This window comes from Equus przewalskii, unplaced genomic scaffold (assembly GCF_037783145.1).
Source record: "Equus przewalskii isolate Varuska unplaced genomic scaffold, EquPr2 ChrUn-10, whole genome shotgun sequence".
NCBI lineage: Eukaryota > Metazoa > Chordata > Mammalia > Perissodactyla > Equidae > Equus > Equus przewalskii.
Window position 1 is genome coordinate 864,448 of NW_027228747.1, and position 17,043 is coordinate 881,490.

The 17,043-nt window shown below is 49.0% G+C and overlaps 1 protein-coding gene across 9 annotated transcripts in view; it reads right to left on the bottom strand.

The window, feature by feature from the left end:
- IL6R (interleukin 6 receptor) overlaps positions 1–17,043 on the bottom strand; it is a 61,282-nt gene that overhangs the window by 29,954 nt on the left and 14,285 nt on the right. For 5 of the 9 annotated variants that reach the window (XM_070607393.1, XM_070607397.1, XM_070607390.1 and 2 more), the window contains exons 2-6: positions 13,464–13,721; positions 12,335–12,458; positions 9,779–10,005; positions 9,300–9,466; positions 8,630–8,771 (exon numbers count right to left, since the gene is read on the bottom strand). In XM_070607393.1, the coding sequence (XP_070463494.1) occupies positions 8,630–8,771; positions 9,300–9,466; positions 9,779–10,005; positions 12,335–12,458; positions 13,464–13,721 (918 nt within the window). The remainder of the gene's footprint in view (positions 1–8,629; positions 8,772–9,299; positions 9,467–9,778; positions 10,006–12,334; positions 12,459–13,463; positions 13,722–17,043) is intronic. The other 4 variants (XM_070607395.1, XM_070607391.1, XM_070607394.1 and 1 more) reach the window with 1 other exon arrangement.

Here is a 17,043-nt window from a genome sequence, read left to right on the forward strand (position 1 = left end):
ACTTGACGAATAAGCAAACAGGCTCAGGTGGGGACTTCCCCAAGGTCACACCAGTAAGGGGCAGGGCCAGCCACCAGACCTGAGTTCGTCTGACTCCCAGGCCAGCGCCCTGAGCAGCTACAATGCAGAGTGGACGTGGTAAGGTCACCCAGGGGAATGAGCACTTTGGGAGCGCTGTGCAACACAGCACAACAGAGGCAGGGGATGGCACATCCAGGAGAACCGGGCAAGGCCGCTTCAGAAAGGTGTGCCCAGTGCTCTTTCAGCTACAGGATTTCCCCCTTGGAGGTGGAGAGGAACAAAAGAACTCCCCCAGAATGGGACGGCCAGAGGGTTTGAGATGACAATATGCAGCAGCAGGGACCTAGGCAGGGGACACCCACCTGCCCAGAGAGTCCGCAGCCCTGGCCTCAGGGCACCCCAAAGGCCTTGAGTGCAAACCTCTAGCACCTCCTCCCATCAGTCATTCCCAAGAACCCATTCACTCTGCTCTCGACCTGTGACACAGGCTCCTAACGATTTTCTGGGTGTAGGTGAGCAGTGTACGAGAAGGAGTCAAAGAAATTTGTGAGGAGCAAGAAATAACCCTCTCATGCCTAAAGGGCTTCTCCCAGGCGCTTTGTCCCAAGCTCCCTTTGCACAGGGGCTCTTGGGGACCACAGACTTGCTTGATGGCAGCCCTGTCAGTGCAATCAGAAGGGATAAATTCTGGGAGAACTCTCACTCTGGAAAGAGCTGCAGCCCAGCCACCCTATCAGTGAGTATCCTCTTCTTCCCGCCCTGACATCAGGGCCACAGTCTCGATGACTCACTGCAGCAGGTGCTATCGGCCGTGACCTGGCCTTGCTGGCCGGAGCAGGGTCCCCAAGACGGTGTGACTCAGGGCCCAGCCCCACCCTCCCTTGGTATGGGGAACCTCACCAGGGCTACAGGCTGTGTGCGGCCAGGCCCCAGCCTCAAGGGGGCAGCACCTGCTGAAGTCCAGTCTCCTAAGCCCCCTCGCCCACCCCTCTACCTCCCACCGTGACCTCTCACTCGGGCCTTCCAAGGTCTGCCTCCATCTGCCCCATTCGGAACTCCCACACACACACCTGTGCTCCAGCCTCACCAAGCAGCCCTCCCCTTGTTCACAGCCCATGTGTCTGTACCTGCTGTACCCTCTGCCTACAATCCCCCTTCTCCACCTGGGACACTCCTACACATCCTCCAAGACACAACTCAAATGTCACCTCCTCCATGAAGCTTTTCCTGCCCTCTCTAAACCGCCCCAAGAAGTCTGCTCCACAACCTTACCATACTGCATTACAATGGGATGCCCCCACCACCCCAGACTTCCAGCACATTCTATAATCACTGGGAAAGCTGTCTCAAACTACCCATTCTACATCTCCCTCCAGATTCCGATTCAGTGGATCCAGGATGGTATCCAGGGCAGTGACTCTGGGATGCCCATAGCCCCATACCCTTTACCCCAAGAACTGACCAACACTGTGCTGTCATTGCTAATCCCCCTACATTTGCAGGACGAGTTATTATTTCTAAAGAATGTTTTCCACTGGACTCATAAAAACTCTCCAAAGGGGACAACATGAGTCATATCACCTCCAATTTAAAGACGACAAGACTGAGGCTCTGAGAGGCAAACTAATTTTAAGGTCATACAACCTGATTCCCAGATCCAATGTACTTCCCATGACCTGTGTCACCACCCCACACCTAGGCTGAGAGGCAGGGGTGTCCTGTCCACCTAGGCTTCAAGGGCTGGAGGTCCTTGGGGTTGAGAAGCCCACAGATGCAGAATCTAGTGCACTGACATGTCCCAAACAGCCAAATCACTCCACCGTCCGTAAAACACACGTAAGCTAGTGTTCTAACCTCCGTCTCATTTTCTAGAAATGCTCCCCAATTTCCAACCGAAATCCCTCTTGCATCAGAATCACCCAAGTTCTTCTTACTTTGCCCTCAGCAGAGAGGGGAGCGGCTTGCTTCTCTCTTGGATATATTCACCACTAGGGTTTTGAAGCTCCCCTCGCCCCAAAACCACACAGGTACAGGATGGGGAGCTCAAACTCTTCAGCTGCCTATGTGAGAAGAAGCCAAGTGTCCTCAATGAACTCACATGGTCACTCTAGCAAGTCGCAGAAGCACAGTGAATTGCGGCTGAAAAGTTGGATACTGTGCCCCGCTACACCATCTTCCACCAGAGGGAGGACGTCAACAATGTAAAGAGGACATCCACAAATGAGATCAGGTTCAGACAGGTGAGGAACCCACAAGCCATCCCACACAACAGCCTGGGAACACAGGCCCAAGCAGATGCAGGTCCTCTGGGAATTCCAGAAGAATTCAGAGTAAACTAGCAGACTCGTCAGGGGTTACCCCAGACAACAAAGCCCAATGAGGCCAGAGTTGGGTTCACAGGAAAAAGAACTTTCTACTTGAATAGACATTTCTCCAAAAAAGATACACAAATGGCCAATAAGCACATGAAAAGATGCTCAACATCACTAATCATTATGGAAATGAGAATCAAAACCATAATACCAGTTCACACCCATCAGGATGACTATCATCAAAAACACAGAAAATAACAAGTGTTGGCAAGGATGTGAAGAAATTGGAACATTGTGTATTGCTGATAGGAACGTAAAATGATGCAACCACTGTGGAAAACAGTATGGCAGTTCCTCAAAAAATTAAAAACAGAGTTACCACATCATGTGGCAATTCCACTTCTGGGTATACGCTCAAAAGAATTGAAAGCAGGAACTGGAACAGATATTTTATACCCATGTTCATGGCAGCATTATTCACAACAGTCAAAAGGTGGAAGCAACCCAAGTGTCCATCCACAGATGAATGGACGAACAAAACATAGTATATACATACAATGTAATATTATTCAGCCTTAAAAAGGGAGGAAATTCTGATACATGTTACAACATGGATGAATCTTGAGGACATTACGCTAAGTGAAATAAACAAATCACAGAAAGACAAAGACTGTACGATTCCACTTAGAAAAGGTACCTAGAGTAGTTAAACTCATAGAGACAGAGAAAAGAATGATAGCTGCCTGGGGTTGGGGGGAGGGGGAGAATGGGAAGTTAAATGTTTAACGGATATAGAGTTTCAATTTTGCAAGATGAAAAGAGTTCTGGAGATGTACGGTGGTGACGGTTGCACAACAATGTGAATGTACTTAATGCCACTCAACTGTATACTTAAAAATGGTTAAAATGGTAAATTTTATGTTATGCATATTTTACCACAATTAAAAATTTTTAAAAAGAAAGAGCTTTCTAACAAAAACAGGATTTCTTAAATCGGTTCATGACTATCTAAATGAAGTGGTTGGGATAAAAGGTAAACAGGTGTCGGCCTGTGTCTGGAACATTTCCTCTGCACAATGTTGTAAATAATTCCCTCCCTTTGCAAAGGCTCCCAAAACCACATTAATGTTCAGCATTCCGATAATGACCATGTTTTGGCTCAAAGCGTATACAAATCAAAAACACAGGTCAACACAATCTGGCCTGAAGGACGTTCTGATTCATTTAAATCGTCTTCCTAAGTAAGATACAGAAGTGAGGCCACCCTCCTTGTCAAAGTCTTGGCAGGAAATAAGCTTTTGAGAAGAGGGTCCAATGGAGAGCTGCCTCCTGCTCTTGATGGACAGGCCACGGGAAAGCACCAATAGGGATCTGAGCCTGCACTTGACATTACGTGCATCCAATTAGGAAGACACACTAAGCCCTAAGTCCACTCCTCCGGCTCTCCCAGAACAGGAAAGACAAGGACCCCATACTGCAAAGCCAGGGAGAAGGAAAAGCTGTCACATCACAGCATCCATTTATGTATTATGCATTCTGCATAGCCTATACAAAAAAGTCTTCTCCCTGGCCCAGGGCTGGGAGAAAGTGGCAGGGGTAGGGATGGGTCTGGGCAATTGATGTGATCTCTATCTTTTCCTTTTCATCCATTCATACTCAATAAATGGGGTGTTTTATTCTTTTTTTTTTTTTTGAGGAAGATTAGCCCTGAGCTAACATCTGCGCCCATCTTTCTCTACTTTATATGTGAGACAGCTGCCCCAGCATGGCTTGATAAGCAGTGCATCTCCGCACCCGGGATCCAAACCAGCAAACCCCAGGCCACTGAAGCAGAGAGTGCAAACTTAACCGCTATGCCACTAGGCCGGCCCCATGTTTTATTCTTTTTATTAATTGCCTGGTATTTAAGAACAACCAATTCGGTTCAGCTATGCTTCTAGGCTAAAGAGACCCGACACTGAAGCAAGGCTGGAAGCCATTCTATAATAAGAACACTGGGATCAATGGAATTGACTGCTACAAGGGGTAGTAAGCTCTCCATCTCTGGAAGCATGCAAGAAGAGGCTGGATGCCCACTCTCTAGGGTGTAGTCAGGGAGATTGTTGCACTGGATCTAGGTCTGCTAAATCTTAATCTTTCAAGTGAAGGAGTCAAAGATAATATCTCAAGTTGTTTTCTCAGGGGGAAAAAACACACAAAAAACCAGCCAGATTAGATTGTTGTTCAGAGTTAAGGAGGGACCAACAGAAGCACTAGAAACAGAAAGTCAAGAAGCTTCCTCTAGAAAGCAGGACTGGAAATGGGAAGGAGTTGGGGAGGCAACACTGGTTGTTATTATAAGCCCTTCTTTGTTTCTTTGCCATCGGCATGTATTAATATGAAAAAAATTTTTTAAATTAAAGAAAAAATTCCCATGGGTTAAAAAAATTAAAATTAAAATTAACCATGCAGTTACTAAACAATATATTTCCAAAAAATATTTAATAACCTGGGAATTCTTGCAATATTTTATATACAGGTGTGCATCCCTTAACAACAGGGATATGTTCTGAGAAATATGTCCTTAGGCGATTTCATCACTGTGTGAACAACACTGAGTGCACTTACACAAACCAAGACGGGATAGCTTACTACACACCCACGGTATGTGGTATAGCCCTTTGCTCCTAGGCTACGAACCTGCACAGCATGTTACTGTACTGAATACTATAAGCAACTGTAACACAGTGGGAAGCATTTGTGTATCTAAACATATCCAAACATAGAAAAGGTACAGTACAAATACTGTATACAAGATAAAAAATGTTCCACCTGTATAAGGCACTTACCACGAACAGAGCTTGAAGGACCAGAAGTTGCTCTGGGTGAGGCAGTGAGTGAGTGGCGAGCAAACGTGAAGGCCTGGGACATTACCGTAGACTTTATGCCACTGTACACTTAGGCAACACTAAATTTAGTAAAAAGTATTTTCTTTCTTCAATAGTAAATTAACCTTAGCTTATTGTAACATTTTTACTTTATAAACTTTTTAACTTATTTTTTTTACTTTTTGACTCTTGCAATAACACTTAAAACACACACACATTGTACTGCTGCACAAAAATATTTTCTTTCTTTATATCCTTAATTCTAAAGCTTTTTTCTGTTTTTAAAATTCTTTATTTTTTAAAGTTTTTTGTTAAAAACTAAGACACAACCCACACATTAGCCTAGGCCTACACAAGGTCAGGACCATCAATATCACTGTCTTCCATCTCCACATCTTGTCCCACTGGAAGGTCTTCAGGGGCAGTTACACGCACGGAGCTGTCGTCTCCTATGATAACGATGCCTTCTTCTGGAATACCTCCTGAAGGACATGCCTGAGGCTCTTCTTGAGGAGGGGTCACTCTTTTCAGAAATATGTCCCCGGTGGTTTGCTTGGTTTGTTTCTTTTTTTCATCATAGATTTGCTTGTAAGCAGATAACGCACCACGAACATTTCTCTCTATTGATGAAAACCTTTTGGTACTGGGGTCCACATTTTCAAACATTTTAAGGAGCTTATTGAGGTCTGCAAAAGCTTCCGCCAAACACTTCACTCTCAATTTTCTTGGAGGTTCTTCTTTTTCTTCTCTTGCAGTTTCCTTTTCTCTTGCCTCTTCTTCAGCTATGCGTTCCTGTCCCAGTTCTAACAACTCCTCATTAGTCAATTCCTCAGGAACCACCTCTAGGAGCTCCTCAATGTCATCCTCATGCACACCCAGGTTAAGTTGTTTGCCATCTCAACCACAGCCTTGTTGATTTTTGCAACCTCTTCACCCTTGGCAAATCCTTTGAAGTCCTGGACGACCCTCTTGAGTGTCTTCTTCCGGATGCCATTCATACCCTCCTTGGTGACATCACCACAAACCCAAGCAGGGTTCCTGATGCAACCGCAAATATTGTAACCCTTCCAGAATTGCATCAGTGTCTTCCTCAGTTGCAGCAACAGCCTAGGCAAAGGTCCTCCTCAGGCAGCAGGCCTTAAAAGCTGCTAGAACCCCTTGATCCAATGGTTGGATCAAAGAGGTGGTGTTTGGAGGAAGAAACACCATTTTCATATTGAGATGAAGATCACCAGTAAAGAGAGGATGTTCAGGAGCATCATCAACAGTAAGTAAAATCTTAAAAGGTATGTTATTCTCCAAACAGTACCTCTCCATTTCGCTAGCATAGCAATTCAAGAGAATTACTCTGGCAAGTAATTTTCCCCTAGAATAAGTGTATCTAGAGTTTCCAAAAATTCTCCAGCTGCCTTCACATCAGCAGTCACAGACTCGCCACCCACTTTCACACTACATAATGAATAACAATCCTTGAATTGTTTAAACTACCCAGAGCTGGCAGTGCATTCAACATTATGGTGGGGTCCAGCCTTTTCCTTCAACATCACAAACAAACTTTCACTTCGGCCATGATCATCACGGTGCTGAGAGGGATACGCCTCTGTGTCTGGTCTTCAATCCAGGTCATTAGAAGTTTCTCATGTCTGATATAGGCTCTTCTCAAATTTTTGTTGGTCTCATTGCCTTCAATGAAGCAGATGCTTTAACAGCTTCCATCACTTTGTTCTTCAAGATCGTAGCTATGGTGGAAGGGGACAGGCCTGACTGGCAAGCAATAAGCATCATGGTTTTCCACCTTCATAGACCTTAATCACTTTTAATTTTGTTTCCAGGTCAATCACTTGACAGTGGCCTCTTACTGGCAACATCAGCAGTGAATTTTGTACACTTAGGGGCCATGATGAACAAAACAACACGAGACCAAATCAAGCACAAGAGAAAATGATGCAATCAAGAGATGCAGCAGGGGCCAGCCCCAAGGCCAAATGGTTAAGTTCGCAAGTTCCGCTGCGGCGGCCCAGTGTTTCGGTGGTTCGAATCATGGGCACAGACCTAGTACTGCTCATCAAGCCATGCTGAGGCGGCGTCCCACATGCCACAACTAGAAGGACCCACAACTAACAATATACAACTATGTGCTGGGGGGCTTTGGGGAGAAAAAGGAAAAAAAAAGAAAAAGAGAGATGCGGCAGACACAAGATATATGAGGCTCCTGCCGGCATGACATGGCATACTGTTTTACAGTAAACTTTTTCATAAGTAGAAAGAGTACACTCTAAAGTAACAATAAAAAGTATAGTATGGTAAGTACATAAGCCAGTAACATAGTCACTTATTACCATTATCAAGTATTGTGTACTGTATATATTGTATGTGCTATACTTTTCTACAACTGGCAGTGCAGTAAGTTTGTTTACCTACAGTATCACCAAAACACATGAGTAATGCATTGTGCTACGACGTTATGATGGCTACAACGTCACTAGATGGTAGGAATTTTTCAGCTCCTTTATAATCTTATGGGACCACCCTCCTACATGTGGTCTACCACCGACCAAACGTTATGCGGCGCATGACTGTGTGTGTGCGTGTGTGTGTGTATATACACACACAAACATATAAAGGTACCTAGGAAAAGGAAAGCATAGTAAAATGTTCTCACTGGTTTTCTCTAGGTGGTAAGAATACTAGTGATAATTATTCTTCACATTTTTCTGGAATTTTTAATGTTCTGTAAAAAAACACTAAATTCAGTAATTCCCCAAAGGCAATTACTATTACCTTTAACATCTTTTTAGAAATAAAAAGCATTAATAACTGTGGTAGGTTAAATATAGCTGCAAATTCTTTGCAGCTCCTCCCATCAAGTTTTGGAGAGGTTTCCCCCGCCTTGAGTCTGAGCTGGCCTTACTAGCAGGTTACAGGCCACAGGGAGAACCGACCAGCCACCAGCCAGCACCAACCATCAGACACGTGGGTGAGGCCATCTTGGCCCGTGCAGGCCTGCTGCAGCCGCATTAGTGATTCAGGCAAGACCAGCACAAGAAGTGCCTAGCTGACTTATTTTCAAAATCACGAGGGGCTGGCCCCGTGGCCGAGTGGTTAAGTTTGCGCGCTCCGCTGCAGGCGGCCCAGTGTTTTGATGGTTCGAATCCTGGGCGCGGGCATGGCACTGCTCATCAAACCACGCTGAGGCAGCGTCCCACATGCCACAACTAGAAGCACCCACAACGAAGAATATACAACTATGTACTAGGGGGCTTTGGGGAGAAAAAGGAAAAAGAATAAAAAAAATCTTTAAAAAAAAAAAATCATGAGCAGATAAATGGTTGCTGTTTTCCCACAAGTTTAGGGGTGACTTGTTACAGAGCAATAGATAACTGATATAGTAACAAAGCTGAAACATCCCTTCTGCACCCACCACAGTACCTGTCCAAGGGGTGCCCATGACTTCCTGGCTCCACTCGCTCCACAGGCCATGCCCAAACTCCTCCTGGGCCCGAAGCTGCACCACATGCCTCATGCCTCTCCAGGCGTCGCGGATGATGCAGTGATGCTGGAGCTCCTTGACCTGAGGGTGGGAGACACAGTGACTCTGGGGTGGGGCCTGGGTGGCGCTGGTGAGGCGGCTCCACAGGGACATAGGTGCCCTTGGCCACCTCTGCCCTTCAGCTGCTCCCCATCTCAGGTCCAGTGGGTGACTCAGCTGGGCACAGATGCTCCAAAGGCTCACACCGCCCTGGAGGCTCAGTGAGATGGGGTTGCCTCTGGGCCAACACAGGACAGGGAGAGGCTGTAAGTCCTGCCCCCACCCCCATGCACTATAGATCCTGCAAGCCACCCCCCTGACATGCTTATATCCCAACTCTCTTCCCAGGGCACACTCTCAGCCTCACAAACAGGCCTGTGAAGGGAGATTGGCCTGGTATTACTACTCCGATTTTATAAATGAGGCACCTGAGGCTCAAAAAGGTTCAGAGTCTTATCCAAGGCCACGCAGGTAGGGAGTTGCTGAACCCAATGCTTCCTTTCTGGTACCCTTTCTACTACTCGAGTATCTACGGGCACTTTTCTGTCCAGAAGTAAAATAAGAATTTACCATCCACATTGTGAATGTCTTTGACCGTTCAGCCCGGTATCGGAGCTCAAAATGTAGCCTGTAGAAATATGAGTTCCAGGAGGGGGGGTCTTGCCAGGTGACACTGAGCCAGCGGGGGTTTCCGTCCACAGCGGTGACCGTGATGTTGACAGGTGGGTCGGGTTGCACTGTGGGAAAAAGGAGTGTGGCTCCTATGTGGCAGCAAGGATGGTTCAGAGGAAAGACCCATAAAGACTCTGCAGCCCCCAGGTGGCAGGACCCATACTGCCTCCAGCACCCAGACCGCTTCCTCACGCACATCTTGACAGGGCCCTCATCTGCCAGTCGGACCTCTGAGGAGAAAAGCCCAAAAGACAGCGGCTCACCGAGACCCTCAGCCAGCCCCTCCCTGGCCCTCCGAGAAGCATATGAGGAGCATTGAGTCAAAGAGAAGGAGACAGCTGGAGGGTGGAGAGGGAGGCCCGGGAGGGCTGACTTACAGATTCCGTAACCCTCAAATGTTTGGGATCTGCTGGACTCGCTCCCAGCGCTGTTGGCGACGCACAGGGACACTATGTAGAAAGAGTTGTCTCCCTCTGGGACGGCCAACTGGCAGGAGAACTTCTGGGACTCCTGAGAATACAGGCACGGCTCCTGGAAGTTTTCCACTGGACTGTTCTGACTGTCGGACACAAAACAAGGGCAGGGCTCGCTCTCAGTTTCTGCACTGATTCAGGACAGGAGAGAAGGCGGGGAGCAGGGGTTAGAAGCTTGGGCTCCGCACTCAGACCCTGGGGTCTGAATCCCCACTCCACACTTAATAGCACTTAGTAGCTCTCGTGACTTTGAGTAAATTATCCAACCTCTCCGAGCCTCTGTTTTCTCACACGAAAATGAGAATATTAACCGTACCCACCTCATAAGGGTTTGTGAGGATTAATTGAAAAAATGAGTGTAGAACATCTAGCTTAATGCCTGGCACAGTGGGGGGTTCAAAGATGCCCAAACAAAGGGTGAGCTCAATCTCTGGGGCATCAGATTTGCGGGGCATTCTGGCTTCCTGCCGTGTCTTGTGCTCTTGGCACTCTGGGGGATGCAGAAATGAGTCAAAAGAGGCCACATCCTGGCCTCAGGGCACTAACAAAAAAGACTTGCCCTTCGATGACTAGGACAGCCAGGAGAAATGTCATTCCAGAAGCACAGAGTGCTACGGGGTTTGCAAGGAGGTGGGAGCATTTCCGGCAGGTGAGCCCAGAAAAGACTTCTGGGTGACTGAAGAAATTCAAGGTGAGTAAGACACCGTCTCACCTGGCCTGGAAGCCTGAGACTTCATCCACTTATGACATGTGTGAGCGTGTGAGCCCACGGCAGCCTCTGCCCTGCCACTGCCGGGACGAATCACCAACCTCTGATTCGGGTTTGAACCCTGGGCCCAGGACAAAGTCCTTCCTTCTGGGAAGCCCGCCCCAACCCTCCCAGTCTCAGTTAGAGCCCGCCTCCCACCAATCCAGGCTTCCATCCCCCCTAACACTGAGACGTGGGGTCATCAGCCAGATTACAGGGGTGTCCCCCTGTGGGGTCTGAGGGCAGGGGCCCAATCCCGTTTGCCCCGTGTCTCTCCCTCCGCCCTAGTACAGCACCTAACCCACGGCAGATGCTGAACTCACCAAACACTTGTGGAAAAAATGAGTGAGCAAGCGCAGTGGGGTGCAGGTGTGACTGTGCACACATACCAAGAGAAAAGGCGCAGAACACACAAAACCTCCTATTCAGCCCCCGCAGTGGCAGGGTCCAGGTGGGGCCTAAGTGGGTTCTGGGGTCCCTGAGACTCTCACAGTTACTCCCCACCTCCCCTTCCTCAGTTCGATGCAGGTGCTGATGCTCCACGGCCCAGGAGGAAGATGCAAGTGCTGCTGGCTACTGGCAGGAGGAGGGTGTAAGCTAAAATGCCTTGTTCTCTCACTCTCACTGTCAACAGACAAAGTATTCTAGTTGGAGTGTCAATTGAATAAGCTTTCCGTGGGCTGGTCTGGGCAGCTGCTGGCCACCGTGCAGAACATCCTGTCTGGAGGAATGCCTTCCAGCTCCCAAACAATTTATATGCAAACCCAGCTTGGGGTGGTGGACATTTCTGATCTTCCCTACTTGAAATGTGGGTTAACAGTGGCAGTGGCGTCATCTACAGATGGGCAATCTACACATTTCTGCGCAGAGACCAAAGCATAAATATTACCGCCAGCAGACTCTGTGGAGACAGACCAGGTGGAAACCTAACCACCCTCTTGAAGTCACTGCTCGGAGTTTTTGATACTCTGATGATTGACAGCTCAAACTTAATTACAAACATCTGGACTAAGGGGACCTTGGCTCTGGGCTGGAGACAGACAAAACTGCAGACAGGCATTTGTTTTCAGCATCCTCTACCTCCTTCTGCCTGAACTCACCCCAGTTCCCGCTACTTTGTGCGTCTCCAGAGCCTCCTGGCAGGTGGGACTTCCTGCCCCACAGCCCCCGGCTCCCTCTCCCCATCCTATCTGCACTTCCTCTCACCTGCCTTTGTCATGGAAAGACCCTGATGTGCTCACACAGTCGGGACACTGATAACGAGCTGGCTGCCCTTCCCCTCCAGGGCGTATGTGCATTTTCTTCAGAGCAACGCCCAAAACCTTTGTATTTTGAATGAGATCAGACAGGCTGGAGTTTGATTCCTCGAAGAGCCACTTACTAGCTAGAGGACCTTAAATAAATCAGTCAGTCAACCTCTCTGAACCTCAGTTTCTCCATCTGTTAAAGGAGAAAAATAACCCCCACTTCCCAGAGCTATCGTGAGAGTTAACAGGACGAAGTTCCCAGCACAGGGTGAGCACTGGATCTGAAGGCTCAGTCCCCTCGCTCATTCCCTCTTCCTCATCCCAAAGTAATTACTTCCCAGCGATAAAGTTTTGGACTCAGTGGCCGGCCACTCCCACTTGGCTCCTTTGAGAGCCCCCACCACTCCCAGGGCCTCTGTAGGGACGGAGTCGACATCAACACGCAGCCTAGCCCAAGATACTTACAACTTCTTCACCAGTAACACGGCCTTGGTCGTCGGGGAGGGGGGCCTCTGAGGACTCCACTCACAGCCAACATTGCTGAGGGGGCTCTTCCGTGAGCAGGAGAGCTGGGGCTGCTCGGGAGGAACTGAGAGGAGAGCACAGCAGGCGTGAGGAGGCCAGCACATCTTACCTCCCTTCTAGGGGGAGCGCTTGGCTCCACCTGCCCTCCCAGCCTCTCTCCCCCCCGCCCCTCCGCACCCCGGCCTGGAGCCAGCCATGACCCAGGACATGGGGCCAAACAGCCACACTCAGATCTTATTGTGGCTGGGAAATTAAAGGACACCAACATCCTCCTGTCAGGCCGGGAAGTGGGGCAAGAGAAGGGAGGTGCCCCGGGGCTAACTTGCCTAAAGGGGAGAGAGCACAAGCAAAACAATAGGGGCTCTGTAGTCATACAGGTCTGGTTCTGTGGCCTTGGGCAAGTCCCCACCTCTCTCCACTTTCCTACTATAAATTAAATGATGATAAAATAATATCAATAATACTGCTTTCCCTCACAGGGTCAATGGGAGGATGACGCGAGATATGGAGGAAGAAAGTGCCTTAGCAGAGGGCCTGGCACATGGGGCATCCAACTCTCAGATGCGAGAGAGCTAAGAACCTGCTAATTCCGAAAATAAGAACAGTTAACTGGGGAGCTTAGCCTGTGCCATGCGGGGTTTTCAGCACCATGTACATGTGTATGTGAGTACACACACACACACACACACACGCTCAATTAATCTTCGCAACAACTCTGAGGCAAGGTAATATAATTTATTTTACCAACGAGGAAACTGAGGGGCAGAGAAATTAAGCTGTAAAGGAAGAGGATTCCAACCCAGGCCACCCTGCTTCAGGCCCCAGGCTGTTAACCAGTGCACCTCAAGACTTAACTGCCCAATGAGGCCAGCTGGACGGTGTCACCATCAGCCAGATGCCCCCACCCAGCAGGAACCTCTGCCAGTCTCACTGGCAAACGTCAGTGGGCCTTTTCCCAAAATTCTTGGGCCAAGGAAATAACAGGAGTTTGAAGGGTCAAGCAGGGAACTCTCTGGAATGCCAGAGCCGCCCTGGGAGCTGTCTCCAGAGCTCTGAGGACGTAACTCACCATCCACCAGCAAACACACAGTTCCAACTAGGCGGCCGTCCTGGTAGCACGAATAGTTTCCAGAGTCGCTGAGCTGCACGGAACTCAGAACCAGCCGCCTTCCCACGACAGTCCATCTGTCGCGGTGTGAGCCTGGGCCCCCGATGACCCGACTCCTGAGCATCCAGTGAAAGGTGACATTGTCTCCTGGTTCCCCGCCCGGGCAGGTCAGGACAACGCTGGCCCCAGGCAGGCGGGTCAGCACATCGCTCGCCACCTCTGAGGAGGGAGAAGACACTTGGTTAGCCCCCAGCAACTTTGGGACGGGACTTTGTCTCTGATTTGGGAAGCCACAAGAGGCTTCAGTACTAAACTTGTCTCAAGTCCATCCACTGGTCCAGGCCCCTGTCACCTCTCCCTGGATTCTGGCAATGGCCTCCCAGTGGCCTCCTCACCTCAGCCTTGGCCCACTCCAACCAGCTGCCGAGTGAGCCTTCTGAAGCTGCCATCTGGCCACCCGACTCCTTTGATTAGGAAACCCTTCAAGGGCCTGCGTCTGCCCAAAGCACGAAGTCCCGGCTTTGCCCTGGCCCACAGGACCTTCCGCCACCTGCCCCCTGCTGACCTTTGAGGCCTCATCTCCCCCAGGCCTGGCTTAGAAGGTACAGAGCCCCTCCTGCTCAGGCTCCCTGTGCTCTGCTCACACTCATTCCTCCCACCCCACGCCCACACTACCTCCTCCTGTTTCAGCCTAATATCCCTTCCCCAGAGGCCTTCCCTACCCCGCCAGTTGGATTAGGCCCCCATTCGGTGCTACCTTCCCCACCATGTCACCTTCACACGCTGCACTGCCGTATAACTATGAACTCTGCATCTGTCTTCTCTTCAAGACTCCAAGCGCCACAGGAATAGGCCCCTTGTTTTGTTCTCTGTTATATTTCAGTGCTGAGAATGCTGCCTGGGGCCCCCTGAGCATTTGACGAATGCATGAATGAAGGAACACGTGTAGGAATGAAAGCCAGAGACCCAATGGGACTCACAAGATGCATGAGGACACGGAAGTCTCAGAATCCCAGGGTCTTCATGGTAGATGGCCCATTTTACAGATAGTAACTGAGGCACAGAGGAACCAGGAGACTTGCTCAAGATCACCAATAAGTGAGCTACACAACTGAGGTGCACACCAGGCCTTCCTGCTCTGCTCAGTGCCCCGCTCCAGTACCCTACACTTATCTACTAAACCACCGGGGGCGATGCTAACTTTATTCTAGGGACCAAACTGGAAGGTAAAAAAGAACAAACGTGCTCCCCACCCCCTGAAAAAGATCGTGTGTGTGCTACTCAAGGAAAAGGATATTAAAGATCAAAGAAACAAGTAAACTTTTTTTTAGTATAGGTTAAATAGATTTATAGAATCTAAGTAGTCTAACAAATTAATTAAATTAGTCCCACCAGCTGAGGGAACTGAAGCCAGGGAACACAGCCAGTCATCATGGAAGCACACTTGGTCTTTCAAACCATTTCTCAGCAAGCAGCAGCAATAAATCTGGCCAAAGATCTCCAGAAGAAGCAGCAGCAGCCTGGGCACCTGACCTCATGTCCCGCCCATGCCCCCAGGCCTGGAGGACCAGTGTCTCTGACCTGCCAAGCCTTCTCATTTGGGGAAGAGGAGTTGTATTTTTTTTTTTCTTTTATTTGAGGAAGATTAGCCCTGAGCTAACATCTGCTGCCAATCCTCCTCTTTATTTTTTTTTGCTGAGGAAGCCCAGCCCTGAGCCAACATCCGTGCCCATCCTCCTCCACTTCACATGTGGGACGCCCACCACAGCACGGCCCACCCAGCTGTGCCATGTCCACACCCAGGATCCGATCCCACGAATCCCGGGCTGCCAAAGCAGAACGTGCGCACTTAAGTGCTGCGCCACCGGGTCAGCTCCCGGGGAAGAGGAGTTTTTATCTCACACCTGACAGACTGTGCTTCCTCCCACCCCATCCAAGGTGGCTGTCAGAGAGGAGGGACTGAGGATCAGTGACTCCCAGGAAGATAACACTCCCAAAACCGGGGCAGGGGGAGCTGGTTGGCCAGACCGGCCATAGTCCAGGGACCTGGGACCTGGGCATCAAAGGGACAGAGACACCTTCTGCCTGGCCTTGGGCCCTACTTGGCTATGCAGACCGCCTTCAAGCTTCCTTCTCACTTTACCAGTTGGAACCAGAGTCCTCCACCCTGGCACCTCTGCCCTGAGGCTGGCAGACAAGGGGCAGATACAAGGGCAGGGTAGCAGCCAGTCCTCTAAGGTTCTTCTCTCTTCACTACCAGAGCCCTGGACTTTGGGTGAGAAAGATAGTTGAGTCTGACCGTGCAGTCAGGTGAGCACGGGCAGGCTCCTTGGGCCCTCTGCCTCACTTTCCCCTCCGTGGGCCAGGAAGCCCTTCCCTCTGTCCTATGCTCAACAAACATTTGAGGAGGCCCCAGAGCCAGGCACCAGTGAGGAGACAATTAGACAGCCGAGAGACCCTGCCCTCAAGGACAGGAGATGTTAGACGCATTCACTGCTGTGGAACTGGGACAGAGGACACACTGCTCTCCCGAATATCAGCAGAATGCCGGTCCTTGGAAGACGAAATCCACCCAGGGAACTTCTGTGCCCAGAAGGCTTAAAAGAGTTATAAAAAGCCTGAGTTACAGCACACCTTTCATATGTAATCTTCGATAATATATTTCCAGCAATTCAAATACGTTTTTAAATTATATAATATTGAACACATGCAAATTAATATCTGCAATGTACAGGAAAGTTATGAAGGATGAAACACCCCCAAGATCCTACTGACCTAACCACTAGCACAATCATTGTCTCTGAAGCTCCCTCTGCACTTCTGTACCTGCCAGCCTCCTCGCCCATACATTACCTTTTGGGATCACTCTCTTACTTTTTTTCTTTTTTTTTTTTGAGGAAGATTAGCCCTGAGCTAACATCCGCCACCAATGCTCCTCTTTTTGCTAAGGATGACTGGCCCTGAGCTAACATCTGTGCCCATCTTCCTCTATTTTATATGTGGGACACCTGCCACAGCCTGGCCTGATCAGCAGTGTGTAGGTCTGAGCCTGGGATCCGCTAAAGCAAAGCACGTGAATTTAACTGCTACGCCACTGAGCCGGCCCCTATCATTCTCTTACTTTTAAAAATAAGTTCACTACTCATGGATCCCTAAATTTTTCTTAACTTTGCTTCATTTTTGAGCTTTCTACAAACGGTTTGTATATAGTCTTTTCTGGTGTGTTTTTGTCATTCCTATGTTTCTATAATTCATTTACACGTAGCTATAGTTCATTCATTTTCACTGCTATGTAATATTCCATTGTGCAAATATATCATTCTTCTGCTGAGGGAAGTGTGGGTCATTTCCAGTGTTTAGCTGTATCAGAGTGTGGCTATCAACTTTCTCGCATGTGGCTCTTCACACATTCACCCAAGAATTCCTAGTGTGTGTGGATGTCTCCCATGTCCTCTCCCTTCATAACCGAATGCACAGTCCGATGTGTTTAAGTCCGATGAGCACCTGATGGAGGCTATGGCTTGCCATGTCCAGTCCACAT